The sequence below is a fragment of the Pezoporus flaviventris genome, unplaced genomic scaffold (genome assembly GCF_033815535.1).
Source record: "Pezoporus flaviventris isolate CSIRO_AGI_PZ_B2104156 unplaced genomic scaffold, CSIRO_AGI_Pfla_v1 ptg000005l, whole genome shotgun sequence".
Classification (NCBI taxonomy): Eukaryota; Metazoa; Chordata; class Aves; order Psittaciformes; family Psittacidae; genus Pezoporus; species Pezoporus flaviventris.
The window spans coordinates 4,648,783-4,673,331 of NW_026892553.1; the positions used below are offsets into that span (position 1 = coordinate 4,648,783).

General features: G+C 44.9%; 2 protein-coding genes across 2 annotated transcripts in view; one reads left to right on the forward strand and one right to left on the reverse strand.

Moving 5' to 3' along the window:
• Nucleotides 1–24,549, reverse strand: part of DCX (doublecortin) — a 112,716-nt gene that overhangs the window by 76,792 nt on the left and 11,375 nt on the right. The window lies entirely within an intron of this gene.
• Nucleotides 21,983–23,184, forward strand: SERTM2 (serine rich and transmembrane domain containing 2). The gene has a single exon (XM_061445508.1). It carries the CDS (start codon nt 22,554–22,556, stop codon nt 22,833–22,835), a length of 282 nt encoding a protein of 93 aa, XP_061301492.1. The 5' UTR covers nt 21,983–22,553; the 3' UTR covers nt 22,836–23,184.

Below are 24,549 nucleotides of genomic sequence, written 5' to 3' on the forward strand. Positions count from 1 at the left end.
GCTGCAAGAAAAGGGTATCAGTAGTAGTCTGGCTTTACCAAGGGCCCTGTGGGCTATAACCACATTCCACTCCTCCACCAGCATCAGATAACTACAAAGGGGAGGGTCCTCCTGCAGCAGTGGCTTCAGCCCCAGTGCTGAGTGCACATTAAGTCCCAGCAGAATGTCACTATCCCACCTTTATACCACAAGATAGTAATGTATTACCACAATTGCCACTACTTTTGTCCTTCTCCTGCTTTATTCTAACCTCCAGAGAAAGGCAGGCCAGCTGACTGCAGCCCGACTACAGAAACAGGGTACAGCCATAAATACTAACAGGCCATTGTTTGCTCTTTGTACCCATGAAGTGCTTTGCTGCTCCAAGCTAGTTTTATTCTGTTTCCAATTAGGAATCCAAACTGCTTGTTGGATTAGGTGATTCCGCTCACTAGGCAACCCAAGAAATATTTGCAGTTTCATCTTTACATTTATTAACCCAGAAAGCACACAGCATTCTGCTCAAATACCTCTTACTCAAGATTAATTCAGTGCCCACACCACAGTATGAATCGCCTTTGCATATCTCCTGGGGATGGTCATGACTTGTTTCATTATGGTCACCCTGCAATGAGCCAGCCCTCAGCACTGCTGGCCCAAACCTCCAGTTTGTGGGCTGAGTCTGTAGACATAACCCTGAAAGTGAACTGTGAAAGGCACAGATTGTTTCACTTTCAGCCCACAGAAGCCCACTCATCTCCAGGCTGGTTGTAGCAGAGATCTTACTCTTTTCTTTAGGCACTCTTCCCCCCCACCATTGTAGGCCTCCTTCCTTGCTTCTTCCATTGATGTGTGAAAGGCAGACCTGCAGAGAGAGGTCTAGCTGTACTTCCTGCAGTGCTAATCACAATCCACATCCCACACACCACTCCCATAGGGGCAGTAACACCAGCACACGCTGGCTCCCTGGGAGGTTGGCAGATGTGACAGGAGGTATTTGGGAGGCATAGATGATGCACCAGTTCCGTGCACAAAGAGCATCTCCGCTGTGCCTTGCAAAGCGGTACAGACCTGCAGAGCGCCCAAACGAGCTCATGTGCTGGCCAGCAATCACACTGCAAGGACCTTATTCGAGCTGTGCGTCTTCCTCTGGCCGTGTCTGTCTGTCGGACAACAACGATGCCACCCTGTGGCAAAACTGAGAAGCAGAGTGGAAATAGTGATCCCTGGCCAGGGGCTGCTCGGTTTAGAGTGACTGCTGCTCATGACAGTGCTCCTGGGTTTCTAAAAGTTGAGAGGAAAGACACAAGGAAATGACGAGCGGTCACTACGCTTTAGTTGCAGCACTGCTGCAGCTGTGGGTCAAGAAATCTCCAGGAAGGACTTGCAGTAACAGTAGCCCATCTTTTCTACAAATTTCTATGGCAAGAAATTAGTCACCTCCCTTTCTAACCTTCATGCCTTTTGGCATGAAGACCATGGTGAGGTAGACTGTGCCCCTGCAGCCCAGGCTGGTCCATGGTGAGGCAGATATCCCCCTGCAGCCCAGGGCAGACCCCATGGCAGAGCACAAGGATGCCCAAAGGAGGCTGTGACCCCATGGGAAGCCCATGCTGGAGAAGGCTCCTGGCAGAACCTGTGGACACATAGAAGGGGCCCACACCAAAGCAGCTTATGAAGAACTGCAGCCTGTGGGAAGGATACACATTGGAGAAGTTCCTGGAGGACTGTCTCCCATAGGAGAGACCCCATACTGGAGCAGGGGAAGAGTGTAAAAACAAAGGAGCAGCAGAGACAAGATGTGATGAACTGAGCGCAACCCCCATTCCCCATCCCCCTCCACCACTCAGGAAGGAGGTGCAGAGAGAAATCAGGAGTGAAGTTGAGTCCACGGAGAAGAAAGGGGTGGGAGGAAGGAGTTTCAAGATTTTGGTTTATTTTCCATTATCCTATTCTGATTTGATTGACAGTAAATTAAATTTCCCTAAATAGCATCTGCTTTGCCCATGATGGTAATTTGTGAGTGATCTCCCTGTCCCACCACAACAGATTAAGCACACTCGTCCAAGAGCCTAACAACAAAGCAAACTCCATCTCCACAAGCTTCCCTCAATTTTGAATGGTCAGTGAGGTCTGGACCAATGCTTCTTGGCAATGGTACAGGTAGATCTATACACATCTTTCAGTTTGCACATTGGGATTTCCCACCCCTAAAGTGGAAAAGGAAGACAAACATACTCTGGGTTTTGCCTTAAAAGATCAAAAGCAGAATTGCCCTTGCATAAAATTAAACTAGCTTATCATTTGAACTACTTCTAGGGAAAACAAGCGTCAGAGATGGCATTTTAGCTCAGTCAATATTGCACTGAAACATTAGCTGTAATGTGACTTGATTCAAGTCAGACCAAATGAAGGCTTTGCAGAAGCTAATTATTGCTTTGTTTCATGTGGCCCATTGGGTGATGATAGTAAGAAACCATTCCAAATTAGAACAGACTAGGAACAGGCTCCCTATGTGACAACGCAGCTTTCTCCCCTTTAATGTAAGGTCTGCTAAGCCAGCATAGACAATTGGTTGAAGGACTTGTAAAATACTTGAAGTTACCGGGTGCTTTACCTTGAGGCTTTTTTGATCCTCTTTGGTAGGTGTCCTCTTCACCTCTCCCAGTAGGAAGCACTTAGAGGCAATGCCAGCAGATGGCAACCCAATGGAGTTTGTTTGTAGCAGCATTTTGAGTCATGCAAGCAGCAGCGTGGGCAGCCAAGCAGCTGCTCCCCGGCCTCAGCAAAGCAGCAAGAGGAGCACAGGAGTTCTGTGTTGTTACAATTAAATCTTTGATGGAGCTGAGACACCAAACAACATATCTATCTGGGTGGTTTAGGCCCTAGCCAGCCACTCTGCAGCGAAGACATCTCCATGGCACTCCCATTTTGATAGCCTTTAACTCATTCCATAACTTCTTCCTAGTTTCTCAGTGCTGACACATAGGAAGTTCACACCACATGCATGCAGTCACTGACTGCTGTGATTTAGTGTCAGAATCTCCCTTTTTACTTCCACACCCTTGATGAAGGCCTAGAGAGGCAAGGAGCTTGAGCAACATCATCCAAGGCACAACTTTGAATACATACACATTGGCATTTCAGGTAGCATATGACCACAGGCACACATCCCATCTTCTCCAAGTCTCCATGCCCAGGATTTCCTTTTGACTCACTCTAGAACTACCTTATACTGTGAATTCCTGCTCAGACATATTTCCCTCTTCCTTCAACAACTCATGGTATTAGGTGGTTGGGGTTTACAGACAGAAAACATTTTCAGTATTGCTTTAAGCATTCAGAGTCCTCCTGGATTTTCGAAGGCTATTAGGTAGGTTTCATGCTCCCTGCAGAGTTAAGGTACTGCCTCTTTTGAAGGAGCAGTACATGCCCACAGCCACAGGACCAGGGTGCCCAGGGACACGTCAGAACCCCAAGGACTGAAGCTAGAGCACAGATTCAGACAAGCCACAACCCACATGCTTTTCACCCATGTTTCTGTCAATAGCACAGCTCAAGATGCCTGTTTGCTGACTCTCCCTTACCAGCCTGTTCTACACAGAGCACAGGAGAAGTATCTGCTCAAAGTAGAGTCCAGTCTATTCTTGAACCTGTGCTTCTGCATTTACAGAGGGGGGAATTTAGACCTGAAACAGTGAAGATGTCTCAGTCTTGCCAGCAACTGAACAAACCCTAAACTCAGGCACATACTCCATCAACACGAGTTATCTTGAGAAGGGATGAAAGACTGAAAACTATCCCTATACAGGGTGACAGCTACAAGGACAAACATATATGGAAGGACTACTTGAAGTGTGCATTTTGGACTCATTAAAGGGGATACAAGTGAGCTGTCTAGTGAGGGAAGAAACTACAGCAACACCTACCTAATTAGTGGCAAGGCTGGAGACAGGAGGTCCTATACACTGAACCAGCTGATGGAGCTCACTGATGAAACTGGTGCTTTTAACAACAACCTCAGTGACTGTGCTGACTGCTTTCCACCCCCTCACCCAGGACACATTAGCAGTAGCTTTATGTTAATTTCTGTTGGCTGAAAAGCTAGTCATTTTAGGAGACATTTAGATTTCTGAGAGGAAGTGCTTATTAATATTCATCTCAGCTTCTATAAATATATTTCTAATCCACTGCAGGATTTAGTAGGCTGTGAATGTCAGATGTGTCACTGTGCACATTGGATCTGTTACAGAGCAGGGGCTGTGTCACGTCATGTGGGTCTCAGAGCAGGAGTGAGCCCATGCTGTGACAAGGATGGATGCTAGCTCACTAGCTATGTGATGTGGAAGGTAGCATACCTACGTTTCTGCTATGGAGCTGGGTAAGGCCCAGGACAAGCACATATGATATCTCACAAGCTGTAGTCCTTTTCTCCATCTCCTGGGCTAAGCAATTATCCATCACACTTTAAACTTTGCTACTCCCTGCCAAAACCCCGCTCTGTGGTGTAGCCACAATCCAGCTGAACAGAGACATTCCCAAAGTGGCACCATTTTCTAGACTCCCCACACACAGTCCCATGCACTGACCTTCCCACATGCTTCCACTCACTTCTCCACCAGTAAGAACTGGTTCCAGGATAAGAAAACTTTTTCCCAATCCAATTTCAGCCACAGCAGATGCAAAATAATCATTGTTTTAGCTGCCCTGCTGTAAAGCCTCTGATGTTCGCAAAGTATCCAGAAGGTATGCGATGGGATCCATGAGCAAAACCATGACATGCCCTAGACCCCAGGAAATAAGATTTCCAGAGCAAACAATGTAAGTATAGTAATACCATTATTTTACTCACATGTGGGGAGGGGCTGCATCGCAGGCTGGCTAAAGAACTTCTGATTCCTTTATATTCTGCACACCATCTATAAGAAACAGCCATGGGGAAGATAAAACTAAGGGCAAGTCCTATAAAGGAACAGTCATCACCAAACACCACCAAGGAGGAAAGGTGCTATTACACCTTATTAGAAATCAGCCAGCTCCATGCCTCAGTCAGGCAGTCCTGGGGTAGATTCAGAATGATGCTAAAGAAAGATGTCTTCTCTAGCATGGAATACATCCTTCAGAGATGAGGCAGGCAATAACTCACTCTAGTATAACTATTCCCTGTAGTAAATAGCATTGGATTTGTTTCTGGAATAACTAGCTCATTACCTCAGCTGTGGCAGAAGCAGCAAGTGCCAGCCATCTGGAGTGCTAGATGGCCTGTTGCCAGCATAGCTCTGATGCTGTGGAAGAAAGAGGTGGGGAGCAGGGATGAATTACAGCAACAAGCATGTGTACAGCATAGAGAAGGGAGAGCAAGGGAAGGAATGTGTAAAAAAAAAAATAAGGAAGAAAGAACTACTCTTAAAAAGTTAATAATTGATACCTAAGAACAAGCAGATGATGCAAACAAGATCATTTCCAGTCTGCTTGTTAGCACGAAGATGGGGGAAAGATGAGCTAACCAGAGAGCAAGACTGAGGGGAGGAAAAAAGAAGTAGAAAGCCATTGAAGAAAGTGCTTAATTCACTAAAAAACCCTGGACAGTGAGAATACCTTGACCTGAACACCAAAGCTGCAGCAGAGACATCACAATACAGTCCTCTGCCATATTTGCAGACCCAAGGCTTGTCTGCTTGCTAAGGGTCACTTGGCACTCAGACTTCCTGTAGACCCCACTTGGTGTGTTTGACACAAGCTATCATCAGGCTTTCCTTGCCTTCTCTTGATATGAGAGCACAAGAGCACTCAGGTGAATTCAGGTCTTTCACACGGCCCAAAGTACTTTACCCTTTTCAGGTTAAAGCCTCAATACTGTAACTAATTTATCAACATAAAACCAGTTACTATCCAACCACACACAGACACTTCCTAGAAACCCAAGTACAAAACAAACCTCAAAACCCACAAACAAATGAGAAAATCCCTCCACCTTTCAACACGCCCCAAAGAAAACCTCAAAAGAAGTACTATTTGCCATATACAGAACACAAAGCACCAAAACCCAGTGACTTTATCAGAACAGACAATAACCCTCAAAATTGACCAAACAACCTACCCTCTACTAAGGGCTTACAGACCTTTTAAAAAGAGGCTTGCTGGCAAGGATTGGTTCAAAGCAAAGGCCAGGTGTGGCCAGAGTTCTTAAAGGAAATGGGGCAAGATGATTTCCTTGTTTTTTTCCTGGTACTTACAGTTATTGGTAAGGTAATAGACAAGAAATTGTAACACTCTAATAGTATTTCAGTTTTATACTAGCTTGCCATGCAAGAAGACGGTTTCTGTCTTTTGTCTTTATGGGCTCTTAAAATCAGGGTCTTTGTGCTGCAAGGGATTACAGGAAAAATGTGAATATAGAGCCTGGGTGACTGTGTTTGCCTTCTGCTGATGTGTGGCCATCAATCAGGCTGTAGTACTCTCCTCTTTTCAAAATGAAGGCCTCTAGTCAGTGCCTCCTCATCTTTAATTCCTCATTCCCTCAGGCTCCTTGAAGAAAACTGTTCTACTGTTTAAGAAGCTGCATGTGAGAGTCATGCCTGCAGAGGGCTAATGGGATGTTGCTGTTCTGCAGAGCTGGTATCTCTTTCTCTGGAAGCAGGGAGAATAAAGCTTTCTCTGTAAAGGACAGGCAAGCGGGGTTTAGGCAAAACATAACAAAGAGTTCTGCATTTTTTCCCCAAATTAAAATGTGCTGGTTTGGGGTGATTCTAGGGAGGAAATGTTGTTTCACAGGCAACCACGAGGCCAGCAACTAACTAGGAAGCTAAATTAGCTCACGGTTCACCTGGCCTTGTTTGTCACAGATAAGACAACTGCTTTGGAAGCTGCTGTAAAACCTGAGTAGTAACATCTGGGTAATAACCAACCCCCAGGCTGGTGGCTGCTGTGAAGTTGTGGCAGTTGCTGATGCTGCAGGCAGAGCTTTTCTACCAGCCACCAGCTTTCAGGGGCTTGGGGTTTAGTTGCACTTTCTGAAGTGTCTTAGTGAATCTGCACTGTGTCAGCTTCCAGCAGTTGCTATCCTAGCCCAGTCCACTGCTTGGCTCTTGTTCACCACCACTCTTTCACTGTCATTCTCAGCTAGTTCTGTCATTACTTGCACCTTATAGGTTTTAACTTGTCCATTGCACAACAAACATATTTATTACAGAGATGATTGCTTTTATCTGCTGGAGTCCCAGAGAGATTTGGAGATTCATGGTTGGATAATGCAGTTTGAATAGGAGATGCTGTCTACAGTAAGTGACTAAGGAGTTCTTGTATCTTTCTTACTTCTTCCAGTAATTAATATATCTCTCTTCTTTATGGCAGAGTCTCCACGACCTCTGTAATGAAAAGCACCACTTTTGTTTCCCTAAGGACATCTGGGAAAGAAGGCTGTGCTTTGCTGCTTTCAGCCATCTAATGAGGAGAGGGGTTGTGTGAGTAAGCAGGTAGCCTGGGAGCTTCTCTTTTGTGAAGAGAGCAAATTTCATTTGTGCAAAGAGAAACGTGGGGCTTAGGCTGAATTATCAAATGCATTATAACAACAGATCATGTGCCTTTGCAGTGATTTAATTATCAAAGATTTTCCAAATGAAGGGAGGGGGGAGCCAGAAAAGGGGCAGAGCATTTCCTGAGGGAAATGTCAGCCTGCCAGTTGCATCCCTTACCTGGATATCTCAGGTCAAGGTCATGAGGGGAAGGTGCCATGGTGCAATCATTTGTGTTGCCAAGCACCAGCTTTTCCATGATGTGGCATATATATTGCCATGTAGAAATAGATGTGCAAGTCAAAATATTCAAGTGAATACTTTGAACACTGAAAGCCACTTCTGTCCACAGAACAAAGCCACTGTCATGCATAGTAAAAGCCACATCAGACCTTGTCTTACCACTAGACTGTGCTTTTCTGAGACAAAGAGCAGGAAAGAAATCTCTATTCTCTTCATTTCTGTTAAAAATGTTTTCTTGTCTACAGGTAATACCTGGTAGGAGAAGACGGCTCCTAGAGCACAGGTCATGCATTGCAAACTGCGTACATTTTACACAGTATAAGGCAGCTTGTGGAATTATAGCCACTGAAAAGGAAGTATCTCAAAATACAAAAGGGACAGAGAAATGTTATGCCTAGAAAAAGTAGTGGCCCAAATCTTCCTGCTGCTTCAAAGGAGATCAGATGCTTCAGGAAGATTTAGAGATTTAAGTTCCCTTCAGAGAACTTATCTTTACATTAGCAGAGTTGATTACAGTGCAGGGTGTTCAGAGGCTGGACTTCACTCTTCCCCAGGAGAATTTAAGTTGCATTGCTGAAATAGACTGATAAGAGGAACCTTCCAAGGCAAAATCAGTGCCAGCATAGAAAATACACTTCACCTTTGCTATTTCCTTTTAAATGGTGGCAAGTGCACTATTTAAAAGTAGATTGAATGAAGTACTTGTAAATGTACTGCAGGGAAGAGCCTTCACTGTGACAGACAGAGAAGAGATTTCCTTTCCTAACAACTCTGCTCTTGGTGAGAGGGGAATATACTCATCCAAGTCACTGCTGGGTGGACACACAACTGGATGCAGAGAGAAGGTGCTGGTTTAATTGTGGGACCTTCTGAGTTTTTCCACCTGCTTTTTCTTACTGCTAGCAGAGTAGCCTCTGCTCACCAGAACATACAGTGGGTGAAAGAGGTAAGAATGAACTCACTGCTGTGAGGAAGCTGCAGGGAGCTGCAACCCATCACAAATGGTGACCTCATGGATGTCCTCGGGGTTTAGCCTGGAATACAAACAGGAATACCTGGGTGTTACCCTGGGCCAGCAAGAGTGAATCCCCCCCGAAATTTCTGTACTGTCCTCAATGCTGTACTACAATTTAAAACCCAGCAGAGGCAAGGTAATATTTCACAACCACCACCACAGAAAAGGCAATTCATCTTCCTAAGAGTCACCAGCTCTTTCCAGTCTACTACAGCCCAGAGCTTTCCTGCAGCCCCTGTGAAGCAGGACTGCCCTTGCTGTGCCTTGGCAATAGAAGTTACCAGAATCATGCACTTGCAGAGAACAATTATGTTCTGCAAAGGAGCTGAGAGCTGCTGAGGTGGTGCTGTGGCAGTGAGTGATGCAGATTAGCTCATCCTGCTGATGAAGGATGCAGGCACTTGGTCCATCTCGGAACTCAGGAGCAGTTGGCTGATACCCAACCAACCAAAAAAGCAGATGCTAAAAGCTTGTTTAATATTCTGCTGACAGCACTGTGGAGGTTACATGAGAATAAATGGGAACCAGCTGCCCAAGGCTGCTTTCCCAATGCAGCCCTGTGTTGTATGACCCTCTCACTGAAAGATGAGTATCGCAATGAATTGGCTGTGCTCCCACAAGTGTTGTGTGAGCCTGAGGTGGGCTGGGGGTGGGGGAAGATGGCTTGGGAAGGACAAGGATGAACAGTGCACAGAAGGAACAGGAGAGGAATTGTAGTGGTTGGATGTGGAACTGTGTGTGAAGAAATGAATACTGCTAAAGCAGTGAGGGGAAGCTCAGACTTCAGGAGATAACAGATTCTAGACCTTGTAAAAGGCCTCTCCATTCTTGTAAGAGCATTTACCTTGACTGCCAGCAGGTTTTGAACAAGGCTTCTTCAGTGTCACAAGCATGAGCTGCTATATTTTAAGCTACAAAGCCAAGTCCTGTGAAACATAACAGGCCAATCTCTGCTCTGTGCTGAGCAACAAGAACTTGTCAGTGGGTTACACCAGTCCTGGCTGCAGTCTCAGAGCTTTGGCAGTTGTAACATCCAACAGTGATATGGTGAATTCCAGAGGGTCTGCCACCCATAACATTAAGTGGGCTAATTCAGAGCCCAAGGGAACACAGCACCTTTAGGTGCTGCAAGCCATCTGTTAGCCTTCAGCAACTGAGCAATTCAGCTTTTGCAGACAACCAAGGGACCAGGAGTATATCAAATCCCACTCTGCTCAGCACTTGTAAGGCCATGGTTGGAATACTGTGTTCAGTTTTGGTCCCTGCTGTACAAAAAAGATGTGGACAGGTTAGAGAGGGCCCAGAAAAGGGCCACAATAATGGCCTTTTTCAGAGGACTCTGAAGTGTGCTGTATGAGAGGGGGCTGAGAGAACTGCCTTTGTTTAGCGTTCAGAAAAGGTTTACAGGAGACCTTATCAGCATATACTAGTATTTTAAAGGGTGGCTACAAAGAAGATGGAGACTCCCTTTTTACAAGGAGTAACATGGAAAAGACAAGGAGTGACGGGCACAAGTTACTCCTGGGGAGAATCCGACTGGACACAAGAGGATGATTTTTCACACTGAGAACAATCAGCCATTGGAATAACCTCCCCAGGGAAATGGTGGATTCCCCAGTGTTGGACACTAAAGATTTGGCTGGACAGTGTCACTGGAAGTAGAGCTGAAGGAAGAAACATTGATAATAAATTGTATGCAGAAGCAGATAATGTGCTTTCTCCTCCCTATTGCACAGGACTAAAATCCTAGGAAATGGAAACAAAGATTTTGTTGGCACTAGTGGCTACGATAGCAAATTACTATCTCTTCCAGAAGTGGAGATAGAGCATTTAATAGCTTTACAGAGAGCAGCACTAGCATTGAGTTGACACAGGTTTAACATTTCCTAAAGCCATTGCTAGGGAAGGGCTGAATGCCTTTGCTTCTCCAGTGGGAGTCACGTGAGTATATGCAGAGTAAACCTGGTTCAGAATGTTTAAATGTCCTTTAACCTGGGTACATGGAACTGCTGTTTAAATGACAGCAGGGACCTGCCAGAGCAAATGCTAGTCTTCAGCCATAGCATGGCATCTATGAAGTACTTCTTTTCAGTACCCTCCCCTGTAGCAAGGCACATCTCATGTGGCCACTATGTGGGCCCAGTGAGGAGGCTTCCTACTGCTTCACAGGACAAGCAGCCTGTCGCTCTTCCAAAGAGCATCACCTGATTTCAGTACAAGATCTGTGTGGCAAAATGGTCAAATCAGCTTCCAAGCTGATGCCCAGGCACTAGAAAAGCCTGGGGCTTCAGAAGCTGGCATGGATAAAACCTCCCTGATTTCAGTGAGACTTAAGTGAGGCTGTGTAGAGCAAGGCAGGGTCTTGTGTGCATTTGACATCTGAGAAAAAGAACCAGGTGACCAAGCAGAGGACTTCATGTGTGTCATGCAGGAGAACCATGTGGTGAATTCTTCTGGGTAGAGATCTTTGTCCATATTGAAAATGTGTCTTCATCCATAGAAGCAATAAAGCAACTTTTGTTGGTAGCATCCTAAAAATAAAAAGAGATCACTCTTCTGATAAGAAGGAAGGAATGTTCAACAAGGTTTTTGTACAGGCACTTCACAGAACAGTGGCTTCCCAGACAACTTCATCCCAGAGACAGAAGGGAAATGTATTTTGTGACACATAGGCTGGGAGGGGGCCAAAACTGACTATTAATAATCAGGCACATTAGTTAAGCAGTCACACAGTGACATTTATTCTTTGCTTCACCAAAAATGAACAATAATGAAGTGAGGCTGCCCAGTGAGCTTGTTTGGTGACTGACCCAGAGGCTGGGGAAGAAGGACCTTGTGACTGCTATTAGACAAAAACAGGCATCAAATGTAAAGACTCCTGGCTTTACCATAAATGTATAGCAGCTGTGTCATGACTCAGACTGAGAGTCTGTCTGGGCTGACATCCTGTCTCCACTCTTGGTAGAAAGCAGTAGACACTAAAAATTGTTGTATAAAGAAGCCTCCAGTGAAACAAAGTGGGAACTCAAACACAGACACTGTGCAGTTTTCCTTCCTTTGTCTTCATGCTGTCTGTTCTTCAAAACTGTGGTGAAAACTGGAGGAAACATGGTTGAAATACAGCCATAGATGCAGACACTGCCATCTCTGCCACCAAACAGGTTTAGAAAGAGTTCATCCAGTCCTGGATAGAAATGCTGAGATCTGAAATGTCAATGTGGGTGGGCAGAGTTCTCTCAGCTGCATATTTTGTAAATGAGAACTGAGAAAAGAGATATTCTTCTTGAAGACTGGAATTAAAACAAACCAACCAAAGAAGTAAAAAGTGATGGAATGGGGTCATCACAAATTGTTTTCCATTCAGTATACTGTCATGATTCTTATTTAATGCTAGCAACTGAAGAACTGCACCCCCACCACCACCACTGTCAGTATAGGCATGAGCCCATCTGTTAACTGTGAATCATGTAAATAAGGAGGCATCAGAGACTTCAGAGAAGGGCTGCACTGTTTCGCAGCCAGCATTCCCCACACTCTGCCCACTTTGCATTCAGCTCTATGGTATGGCTTAGGAGGGTTTGGTTAGAATTCAGGGAATAGGTGTTCACACGTTAAAGGCTCTGGAAGTTATGCCTCAGGGGTGCCTGCCAATAGTGAGTTAGTGAATACTTGAGCGTATGAGCTCTGGGCTGAGACCAGAATACCATCCTGCATAATAGTGAACACCAGCTTTAGGATGGTTCTGCTCAGGATTTGATCTCTGAAGAAAAAACCTTTTACTGATCAGCATTGTAGGCACAGTGCTGCCTGGCAAGTTCAGGTGGTACCTCTGACTGTAGCAGGAGAGGTACACGTTTTAACATGTGTGGTTATAGCTGAGCCCTTCCTCACATCATCTGTGCTGGGAAAAGCACCTTTCAGGGAATCACATCTAAACCTTAACCCTACAAACTATTCCTGCAGGCAGGAACCTGTGTGACCTGTGTGAAGCCCTGTCATGGTTTAAGCCCAGTCATAAATCAGAACCAATGCAGTCTCTCTCTCACACCCCCTTTCCCCCCCCCCGGGAGGGATGGGGAGGAGAATCGAAAGAATGTAACTCCCATGGGTTGAGATGAGAGCAGCCCAGTAACTAAGGTATAACACAAGCCGCTGCTGCTGCCACCAATGATAATAATGATAAGGGAAATAACAGGGAAGAGAATACAACCGCTCACAACCCAGTTTGGGTCAGGTGTCCTGTCTCTGCTTCCTCCCAGCTTCCCCTCCTCCCTGGCAGAGCATGAGGCTCAGAAAGTCCTTGGTCAGACTAAACATTACTGAGCAACAACTAAAACCATCGGTGTTATCAGTGCTGTTCCCAGGCTGAAAGTCAAAACCACAGCACTGCACCAGCTACTCAGAAGGCGAAAAAATGACTGCTACTGCTGAACCCAGGACAAGCCCACAGGAGTCAGAGGGCTCTTTGCTCACAGACAACCCCAGCTCTGGGTGGGCTGAGATGGCCTTTGTGGCATGTCCAGTAGCTTATGTGTAGCTCAACCGCTTGTCCATGGACTAGTAGTAACACTGAAGGCAATACTGTCCACAGGCAGAACACGGAGTCATGCAGTGGGGAAATGAGATGGAAATAACAAAATGAACAAGTAGATTTTTAGGCTCCCTCAAGAATAGCCACAGTTTCAGACAACATTTGAAGTGACTAAACCAGAGTGGCCCACTGTCATGCAAGTGAGCACCTCTTGGTTTGTATCTTAGCAACTGGCCAGCCAAAAGCAGACCATCAGCACATCTGAAAGCCTCTCCAGACTCACTTTGAAGCTTTTGAGTCTAAAAACTGTGCTGAACTCCCCAGAAATAGGCACTGCTGCAAGAACTGACCTATTTCAGAAATAATATTCCAGAGCATGGGCTGGAGAAGACAGGATCTGTTTTAAGTTCTGTCCCTGAGTCACTGTTCAACTAATTTTTTGCCAAGGCCCACAGGGACCTGTGCAGGACCTTGATGGAGGGTGGCTGACATGTATTTCCAGTTTGGATCCAGGTGGAACCTGCTTTTTAGCTCTTTGCTCCCAGGGTTGTCTATATGACCCTGCTCACTGCCAGTTGGCCCTTCCTGAGCTGCTTCTCACTGACATATCTAGAGCACTGGAATTCTCCTCTGTGAGTGGTGGTAACACCATTCTGGGGACCTGCAATGCCTTCTTCACAAGCTCTCTCAAGAAAATGAAGTTTAGGACTGTTCCAGACAGAATTCTGTGTAGGACAAAGTAGCCCTTCACTGGCAACAGTAAATCAAATTAGAAATGTTCCTAAAACTTAGGATTAACATCAGACCAGGCTGGATTTCCTCAGTTATCTATGGGAGAGAGTGAGTTTCTATAAATAAACTGAACCATTGCAATATTTCTGATGAAGTTCAAAACAAATCCAAACTGTCAAAACAGCCTGAAGCCTTTCAAAGCAACAAGACCCTTTTAGTCCAAACACATAAGCATTTGCAGATACACTGGACTGGACAAAACAATCCAGTGTGGGAATGCAGAGAGGAAAAGGCCCTGAGCTCTGCTGGAGCAGCAGGCACATGACCACACGCATTCACGTAGCACTCAGTGCTGACAGATTACTTTTACGGGTGAGGTACAAATGAATATTCCCTTTTCAGAACAGAAAGAAGTGAGACAGAGCGAAGTCAGTACCTTTTCTTGGGGCACTTAGTGGCCTAAGCAAGAAACAAGCTACAGGCAACTTTCTTCGCTTTCAAAGTTGCAATCCCATGAACGATGGAATTTCTCCTTTAAAGCTGACGGCTGATAGACCTGCTTCATACAAATCTGATGAGCAATACATGCTTGAATGTCCAAACATTCATTAGAGATCCTTGATTCAAAACCTACTGTAACATGATGGTTTATGTGTTCCACAAGCCTGCTTGTGATATAGGCCATCTGTCACTCAGTGCCGTGGCTATAAAGACAAAACACATTAAACCAAAACCATATTTATGACAGATTCCACTCTGCCACAACAAACACCTCTACGTGCTGTCACTTGCTTCAGCACCTCTTCCATAATGACCTACCCTCTCGTTTATAGCACTTGTACTGGTCAGAAACCATCCTGATCTTTGGAAGAGCAACTCCCCAAGCAACCATCTCAGGCAGTTCCAGTTGTCTAACTCTCCTCATGGCAGCAAGGGGCCTCCCAGCACCTCTGCAATGACCAGGGCAGGGGTAAGGAAGGCAGGAAAGGTAAAGGACAAGTCTTTTTGCATGTGACATGTCTAGTAGCAGCTGACCACCACAGGAGTTCGATCTTGTAGCCTCTAAGGCTAGAGAGGGGCTGAGCAGCTCTTCAAGACATCTCATGAGTAGCTATGCTGCAGAGCTACAAAGCCTTAACAGCCACAAAAGGTAAAAATGTGGATGCTTGGCAGCTCCCTTAAATGCTGTTTGACTGTACCTCACTGAGGGACTGTGTAACTGTGAAGTGTCTTGAAAATACAGAAGTGCTAAGTATGATTACAATTGCCATAAGTAATGAATACTACAAGTTGATAGCGCTGAGCTGATTTCTAAGCCATCTGGTGCAGGTTTCTAGCAGTGCTCTCAGGGGAAGTGGGTGAACTCTCTTCCTAAGACCTTTGAAAGCCAGTGAAACTCCAGGCAAGCTAAGCTGCCTCAGTTCAGTGCAACAGCTCTGTCAGCCAAACTCTGCTCCAGGCAGGGATTAACCACATAGGCAAAGTAGAAGAATCGTTTTAACAGGAGGAAAGAGGAGAATAATGGAGAAATAATGAGTTGTCATTAACTGTAACCTCTAAACAACACGTGTAAAGTATGTCCAAACACAGAATATGCTTCAGACATAATTTAACACACTTTCTGCCCTTAAGACTGAAAACTCAACCACTGCTTCTGTTTTCTCTGTCATCTTTGACACGTGCACAGGCACCTACCAAATTGTGTCTCTTTCCCAAGTTCAACATACAGCATCTACATTAGCAAAAGAGGCCCCTGCTTGGCCCTGCACCCTCTTCCACTATGAACATCCTCAAATAATGAAAGATCTTTACAGCTGTGGGCTTGAATAAACCATTCTGGGATGTGTCTGCTATGAAAGGCACAGCAATTTCTCCAGTCACTGAAATGCAGTTTTATAAAGAGCCAAAGCATGTGTTCATAGGATTTGTGAATTTGGATAATAGAAGAATCCCTATAGATTATACTCTATACTAACTAACTCACTACCTCATTCACAGATCTTTTTTGCTCTTTGTTAAAGCCACATTTCACTTTAAGACTGGTGGGGGACTATTATGAGATATTATATATATTAACAGACACAGAGCTTGAGATGCAGATGAAATAATGCAAAGGGAAGAACCTAACAAGCTCCCTGTTCTTTTTTTCCCCAAAATTCTTAATGGCTGCTTGAAAAATGACTCTCACTGGGTTTGTATCTGTGTATTTCCAAGGGAATTTGTACACCTTTTTGTGTACACTCAAATTTGTACAACCCCATTTGTCATGGATTGGCCAAAAAATTTACATAGAGATAAAGCCTTCAATACTTGTCAACCATTCAGGAATCCAGCAGTCTTTTAGCCCAGCATTCATCACCCTCAGCTGGTAGAAATTGTGGCATTATCTAAAACTCATCTGTCTTTATTATACCCTGCTACAAAGGGAACAAGAAATCTAATGTACCCATCCAGCAAACAGCAGCCTGATCCTACAAAAGGGAGAGATCATTTACTGCAAAATCAACAAAGGGGAAAAGAGCTGAGCAGAGAAGCTGGATGGCATGGCCAGGGAGGGAGCCTTTCATTTCAGCACTGCTCATTAGCATTGTACAGAAATCAGGGCTGCAGGATTTCAGCACATTCTGTCTCTTCTGCCTCTTGTAACTCAACCAGCAACATAATTCCTGGTTAAATATTGCTCTCACTTGTTTCTTCTTAAATAAGAGGCCCCACACCCAGAGTTTAGAGGTGCTCTCAAGTAGTTTGTTGGTAAAGTAGTAGTTGTACAGATTCCAGGGGGAAATACGCAGTCTTCCCTCCGCTTTATCAATAAACCTTCATTCCTATAGCAGGGAATTGTGGCATAGACTGCACTGCTGGGCACTGCACATGATAATACAACATAGGAAATGTGAAAGAAAATCAGCAAAGCTGCCTGATAAGTCTCAGTGTTCAGAGAGCCCCCCCCACCCCCCCACCCCCCCCCAGAGATCATGGAGGAATGGTATTTTTTCCAGGGGCTATGTTTTATTTACCTAAATAGTGCTGCACTGCAATAAAACACTGTGCTTGTGAGCTCCAGAGATTGAAGAGACCTGTGAGAGAGGGATTTATAATACCCTCCACCCCAGGAGGATGAAAGAGTTGTGTAGATCTGGATTTCATTACCCTTTGGCTCAAGCTGTGGCCATGGGGGACCAGAGAGGGAAAGCAATTCTGAGGAGAGGGTTTTGAGATGAAATGTCTCTATTTTGTCACAGAGAAAGTGGCAGAGAGAGAATGAACTTGTCTTTCCCAAACCCCTGTGTGGGACCCACATTTCACTGGGGGACTTTGCTCCCAGTGCCCCAAACACAGGCCACAGAAGACAACCTCCAGGCACAGGAAGCCAAGCGGCCAGCATGGGCCTGCAGGTCAGCTTCACCCCATGAGATGCCTCCAGCCAACCTACCTGCTGAGGCACAGGGACATGGACATGTGAAATACAGCTGCAAACTACTGCTACTCTGTGTATTGATCCAGCTGTGCTCCTTTGCTGGTGAAACCCTGGGGGTCACTGCAATGCCCCCCAGACTGAGCCACCCTGTAGAAAGGAAAGGAAATCTTGTCCCCCATCCCCCTTCTGAAACATGCACACTAAAACTAAAATTATACTGATTCCTTGATATGGTTTACCCTAATTTGTGTCATAACTGGAACAGGATCACAAAACACACTTACTTTGTCAGCTGGGGGGAGCTAAGAAATGCAGGTCAGTAGGAGTGGTAATCAGAGGGATCAGGATGGTTTGTGTTCTTACCACAACCTCGGCTCGTTCTGCCTCATTGTAGGTAGATCTGTGCTTCACACATTCATAAATTGCTGAAAAAATTTTTGCCCACAACACTGCAAAGCTGGGGTTAAGCTTATTCATGCAGAATTTCAAAGTACTCAAGGGAAAGAGGACCCATAATCTTAAGCAGCCACACAGCCCTTCCCAAAGCACCAAGCAGCAAGCACAGGGACACAAACACATCAAAAGCTCCAGTGCTGAAGAGCTTGGGGACTACACTGAGGGTTTCAGCTGAAAGGTGACACTTGTCCATGGATCCAGACAGGAGCCCACCTGGGAGCGCTCACCAGGTAACCCTTCCCAAGAGGCACAAAACAAAAAACCTCTCCACCTTCCAGAAAATTAGAGAAAGAACCCGGTAACTTCCTGGCTCGTGTCTTACCCCACAGTTAGGAGCTCAGTCTCATTTACCACTCCTAACCACGGAGGGGTTAAGACGAACCTTGCCCAAAACTTTGCAGCGAGCTGAGCTCACCGACTCCCTCCCCTCCCTCCGCGCCGGGAGCCAACGCAGCCCAGGCAGCACCGTCCTCCCTGCTGAACTGCTGCCTACCGCTGGGCAGGGAGAGGGCTGCTTCCACCCGAGCAGTGAGGCTCCCGAAGAGAAGGTTCCTTGTCCCCCTTCTCCCATCGCCCGCGGAGGAGGGCACCAGCAGTGACGCTGCTCAGTCAGACTGTCAGTTGACATCTCCAGAGCCGGAGGAAGAGCCGTGCCTGCCAGCGAACCGCGCGACTTCAACGGCAAAGGAGAAGAAAGTGCACTCGCCGTGTGTGTTGCTGAACAGACAGTATCCTGACGCCAGCAATCAGACAGCAAATCTCTTCTGCGCGAATCCCACTCCCTGGGAGGACATGTTCCCAGATAAATCATCAGCAAGCTCATGGGCTGCACTGCCTGCTCTGAAAGGTAACTATGCTTTATTCTGTTCTCTTCCTATGCACTACCACAGCTGAGACACTGACACTATCGTGCACTTCAGCATGACAGCAAAACTACCGTCTGCCACTGAAAGCAGAGACCCCCCTCCTTTCCTCTCCCTCAAGTTCTCCCTGGAGAAAATGCAAACCGGGGATGGATTTGATACTTTAACACTTTATTTACACTTCAATGCTGACTTTTCTCTCTAAAGGTCACTTAGGCAGAATACACCTGGTACTGCGTGTGTTCAAACCTTTCTGTGTTTGCCAGCCAGTTCAGTGCAGTCTAACAGCCTTGGAGAAGCTAAAAGTAATTGTTCTGATCTGTTCCACTTGGAGCATTGGGTGGAAAAGCAAAAGAGAACTCAGAATATTGTTTGCACTCTCAGAGATGCTTTGCTGCAAGTGGCACTTCAAGCGAGTATGGGAGTCAAAGGAAGCGAGCAGGCAAGACAAGACATGTTCTGCAGTTGCAGAATACATTTGTACTGTCTGGCTGCACTGTTTTGGGGAAAATCTGACTTTCTCTGCTCCCCTGTACCCTACAAAGGTGCAGAGTAGGGCCATGCAGCCTCCATAAACACTCCCTAAACCTGAAGCTCCCCAAGTCTGATTGCTGTAGCGGGAGCATGGTGATTTGAGTGCCATGAAGGCTTGTGAATTTCCTGTCTCAGTGACACACTCTGAGAAGAAACCTGTTGTTTTGTATGAGTCTTCTATTCTCATTACTGGTTGTTATTACGTGAAGTACATTGGTTTGGGATTTTGTAATCCTTGCTTGGAAACAACCACAAACTGATAAATAAAGAAGTGTCTGCTTGTAATCAATCTGTGCCCACTGAGCATGCTTGGCACATCTCAGAAACTATTATCCAGCCACAGAAGAATTACTAAGCCTTGATCAACAGCTGAGATCACAGGGAATGTGGGCTCTAGTTATGCTGCTGTGCTCTGTTACAAACTTCTACTTACTATCTCTGTCCATGGACTCAAGGGCTTCCCAAGGAAACCAGTGAGGTTTTGCCTCCTGTGATCTAAGTCATGCAAAGTTACAGTGCTGACCTCCTTTATACACAGCTTTTTATAGAATCCTTGTGTACAACTTATTTCCACATGACTTTGGTCTCTACAAGCTTCAAGCTTCTGTTCCTTAAAGGGGAGTGTGCAAAGGTAAATCTACTAATACCCAAACCCATGTGCTCAGTGAGGTAATTTGGTAGATTGAAAAGCAAAAATCTTTGGGGTTTCCTAGAGCTACTGAAGTATTTGCAGCTCATTTCTGGGAAAGATGTTGTTAATTCCACAGCTTTCAATGGTCTGAATGGTTGATTGCTCCTGACAATTCCATAGCTGAGACTACAAAACCAAAAAGCTGTGCCAACTCCCCATTGCTAACACTTGTCACTATTAATCTGCTGCTTTTATCAATAAATGCCCAGCTGAACTTTGTTAATTCAATGTCTTGGTTTGCAGTTCATTACTGAACCTCAGACTAATGTCTTCAGTGTTGTGCAGTCTAATGTTATAAAGTATGTAAAGCCATTAGGCTCCCTGCTCCTTAAGGAGAGAAACGAGCTCTGGCTTTTGCTCTCAGGAAGACAGCAGATGAGATGGGCAAAGACACTGCTCTGTACTTGAACCCACAAAAGTGTCAAATTCCAGACTGATTGCATTTCATTATCAACAGAGAAATCATATTGTAGAAACAGAGGTTTAATATGGCAAATAACTTTCTCACCCTCTATTTCCCACCTGATGTGTAACCTAAGAATATTTTTCATAGGGGAAGAATTCCCATTTATAGGTTCAAAGTGTGAAAATCACAGTTACTGCCCTAAAATTGAGAGCAAAAGTGCCTGGCTGCAACACAACCTTCACTTTCATGTCTCACACTTCTGCATCAGCACCAAACCTGCTGCCAGTATAACTAACTGGCGCCAAAGGGGTTGGGTCATCCCCTGGAAAAGTACTGAGCAGCCGTTTTCATTCCATGCTTGCCCACATCTTCCTGCACAAAGCATAGCGCAGACTCCACTACCCACCCAGGGACTGCAGAAGTCAAGTTTTTCCATCAGCAGTTTGGCCCAGTTTAGACAGCCTTTTACTAAGCAGGATCTGTCCCAATAGTCCCTAAATTGCATCACTGTTATCTCAAATACTTTGCTACTGAAGAAGGTGTTGCAGGAGTTGGGAGGTAAGGTGTAGATGATCCCCAGTGTCCCTTCTTCAACAACTCAGCATATCAGATGTTTCCTATCACGTGAGCCAAAATAGGGCTGTCTTGCTTGTAATGAAAACCTGGATATCAGCCCCTTGATGACTCAGGCCTCCAGATTTCAAGCAGCTCTCTCTGAAGAACAGCAAGGTGTTGTTCCCACTGGTGCATGGGGAGAACACAACCAAACATTGTCAATAAACAGCTACATTTTACAAGCTGAAGCCTCATGAAAGTCATGATTTTTTGCAGCAGAATGTCTTTTACATGAAATTTTTATCTAAAAGCATCAGAACTCTTATCATTTTGACCTAATGCTTTGTTTTAATCTGACTACCATAGTATATTACCATATTACTATTACTACATTCACATCTCATGTAGGCGTATATGTAGTGAGCACTACAAATGACTGCATCACTTTGTTTCAGTGTTACCATTTTGTTTCAGCTAAAACCAAAAAAGCAGAACATGATGCTTTTGGATGCACCATTTGCAGTGAAATTTTGGCATTTACACTTTCTGTTTCCAGCCAGAAGAATTAAAAATGCTAAACCGTTAAGATTTCTCCCATTTCTAGGAAGCTCTGTTCCCAAGCAGTAAGTGGAGCATCACATCCTGTGACAGAGTTGCCCCAGCAGAACAGGTAAGAGTTCTGGATGCCTGTCTGGGGCACCCTGCCTCAGAAACAGAGGGTCCTGGTAAATAATGAATAAGACACACATGGTGGAAGACACTGGCTGGATTCGTATCTCCCCTTCCTCTGTGACATCTAATTCCACAGAATGTGGGGCCTTCTCCTACCCATTAAGTAGTGAGTGCTAGTAAAGAAGAGACCTTAACAATTAGATTTGCATGGTCTTTCTTTAAAATTAAATACTCAGTGCTCCTCCTGATCATAAGGTTTCTCACAGGAGCAGGTGAGGGTTTTCTTATTTGTTCAGGAGATACAACATATAGGCTTTGCTATTTCGATACCTGGTTTCATTTCTCTCTCTCTCATTTTTTCCCTTTTAGAAAGTCAACTTTTTGTGTGTTCCTAATGAGAAACTCAAAACTCCATGCTCTTTAAGCATGTATCAATAGCTCTGGATTAGGAAAGAAGAGATTCCCCCCAGCAGTCTGGCAAAGCAGAGAACAACCTTCCCCAGCTCACGCAAGGACAACCTACATGCTGTGGGAGAAGCTGGCAGAAAGCTGACTGGAAAACAGCACCTGCAAAGACCAGAGCTGTGCAAACCTTTGTAGTTCAGTTTGAGAGAAGGACTAAAGCTCTTCACCTACCAAAGGAGGTGGCCTACGAAAAGAAGGACCAAAGCATTTTCAGGACAAAATAAAAGCCAGATATAAAACACAAGTCTTAATGCTTGTTGTTGTTGTTGTAAATGGCAAAATGAGTTGCAAAGGCCTATCTCATGCAATCTGCTTAACTGTGTGAACCAGCAGTCTTGAGATGAAGAGGATGGAGCAGTTCTTGCTGAAGCCATTGTGTATCCTAAGTTTCCTCTCTTGACCTACTTGGTGAGTCTGGTGAGAGAAGACAGCAGACCTGAAAGTAAATGGTGAAAATGGACCAAAGGTGACAGAGAGCAATGACTGAGCTTTATTTCAAATTCCGTGGAAACCTGACGGGCCGCGTCCACTTTCCAACTCTGGCTACAGAAGCAGACACAAGAGCAGATAAATATTCCAGCCTCTACATGTACGTGGGATTGTTCCTAACACTTCTGGCTATACTTCTCATATTGCTTTTCTCCATGCTCTTGCGCCTGAAGCATGTTATTGCCCCAATCACCACGTCTCCAGAGAGCACTGAGAATACAGTCCAGCAGTTCACAGATGTGGAAATGCACAGCAGGATTCCTACCACTTAGAGACCCCAAAGCAAAAAGGCCTGTGTGCTTGTGAAACATGTTTTGTTCTGCAAAATGGTTGTGGAAAGAATCTCTGCCTGTCTGTTGAGCCCTGGAACTTACTGCACAACCATCAACAGCAGCACAGAGCATCTGGAGAGTGTCAGGCAGCTCAGACTGACTGGCTGGGGCCCACTGGCTGTTGACACTACATACAATGTGTGCGCAACAGCCTCAGTAAAACTGACATTACAGAAACCTGCTGTTAGGAAAGCCTCCTATCCCTCCAAAAGGCCTTGCAGAAAATGGTAAAAGCCACAACGACAGCCAAAAACCCAAAGAAACATGTACCAGAATGTGTTCTGGAGCCTGGATTCCAGAGCCTGGATTCCAGAGCCTGTTCTGGAGCCTGATTTATCTCTCTGCCCTTAAATTCCTTGTGAAGAGTTGAATCAAGAAAGTGAAGTGGCGTAAGCAGGAAAAGCCCATGGGACATGTACAGAAATTATCAGTGGTTTGGAATTCTCAGGAATTTATCCCATTCAAGAAGGAAAACCATAAACTGCTTTTTTCCTACTTGATTGGCAGATTTACACAGCAGAGTTTCAGAAGTATACAAATGTGTCATCACCTGCTGGAAGTATTGGTTCCTGACATTAACAACCACACAGGGAAGAGTTGCATTCCAGATATCAGAAAGAGATGGAACTTTTAAAAGAGGAAAGAAAATAAAAATAAAATTGAACAAAGGTTGAAAATCAAAAGAAAGCATCAGCAGGAAATGAGCAGCAGGAGAAAAAAAGACATTCTACCTCTCTCTGCCTTTGTTCTCCATTAGATAACTGAGGTGAATACAATCATGTTCATGCCATTTAGCCTCCCAAGTATCACTCAGTAATTAAAATGCAGTGTGAAGTGTGAGTCAAATGGACATCATTCTCCTAAACAGACCCAAATTCATAATCCCATTTCCTCTCGTACTCATGTAGGGTTTTCTTCCTCAAAAGACAGACCAGTTCTGCCAAAGCTTTTTCACTTTTCATTTGTTTTCCTCCAAAGAAAGTTGAAGAAACGCCAGGGCCTGGCACTGCAATAATGAATAGTGTGAACAGCTTTGGACATAGACTAATGGGGAACACACAGATGGAAAGTTAACTCACTGAGCACTAAAAGATAGCACTGGATTCAAATATCCTGGCAGATCATTTGGAACAGTGAGGAAAAAAAATGTTTCCTTACATTTGTGAAATGATAATCTGACCCAATCCTCTCACCTCTGACTGATGCACAGAGACAGACTTTGTTTCTGTGGATGGGAAAGATGGAATCAAATACAGCACGTTACTGCTGGGAAAGTCACTGCCTCTTACAGACAAACCTTGAGCAACATTGTTTGAGCTACGTCTTTACAAGGCATGAATTTTACCCATCTTCTCTTCTTTATTTCAGTCTCATTCTGGCTTAGCTATACAAGCCCTATGTGCTTTCCACATTTATATACACTTATTTGCCAATTCTTCTTTCTCCAAGGGCTTGGGAAGTATAAAATCTCCACACAAAACCAATGCTAAAATTAGAGAAGACACGGATTCCATGGACTTGTATTAGTAACAAGAAACTGCTTCTCAAATGCTTTGTGTACAACAGGTTCGTTATTTACCTTTAAAAGTCTGTATATGGGTGAGCTGTTTGGTTTGGCTTTTATAGCTGATTGTGTTTGTGTGGAGAACAGAAT

Excerpts from the sequence above, each read along its gene's own strand:
- SERTM2 (XM_061445508.1), top strand. The coding sequence starts at position 22,554 with ATGACTGAGCTTTATTTCAAATTCCGTGGAAACCTGACGGGCCGCGTC.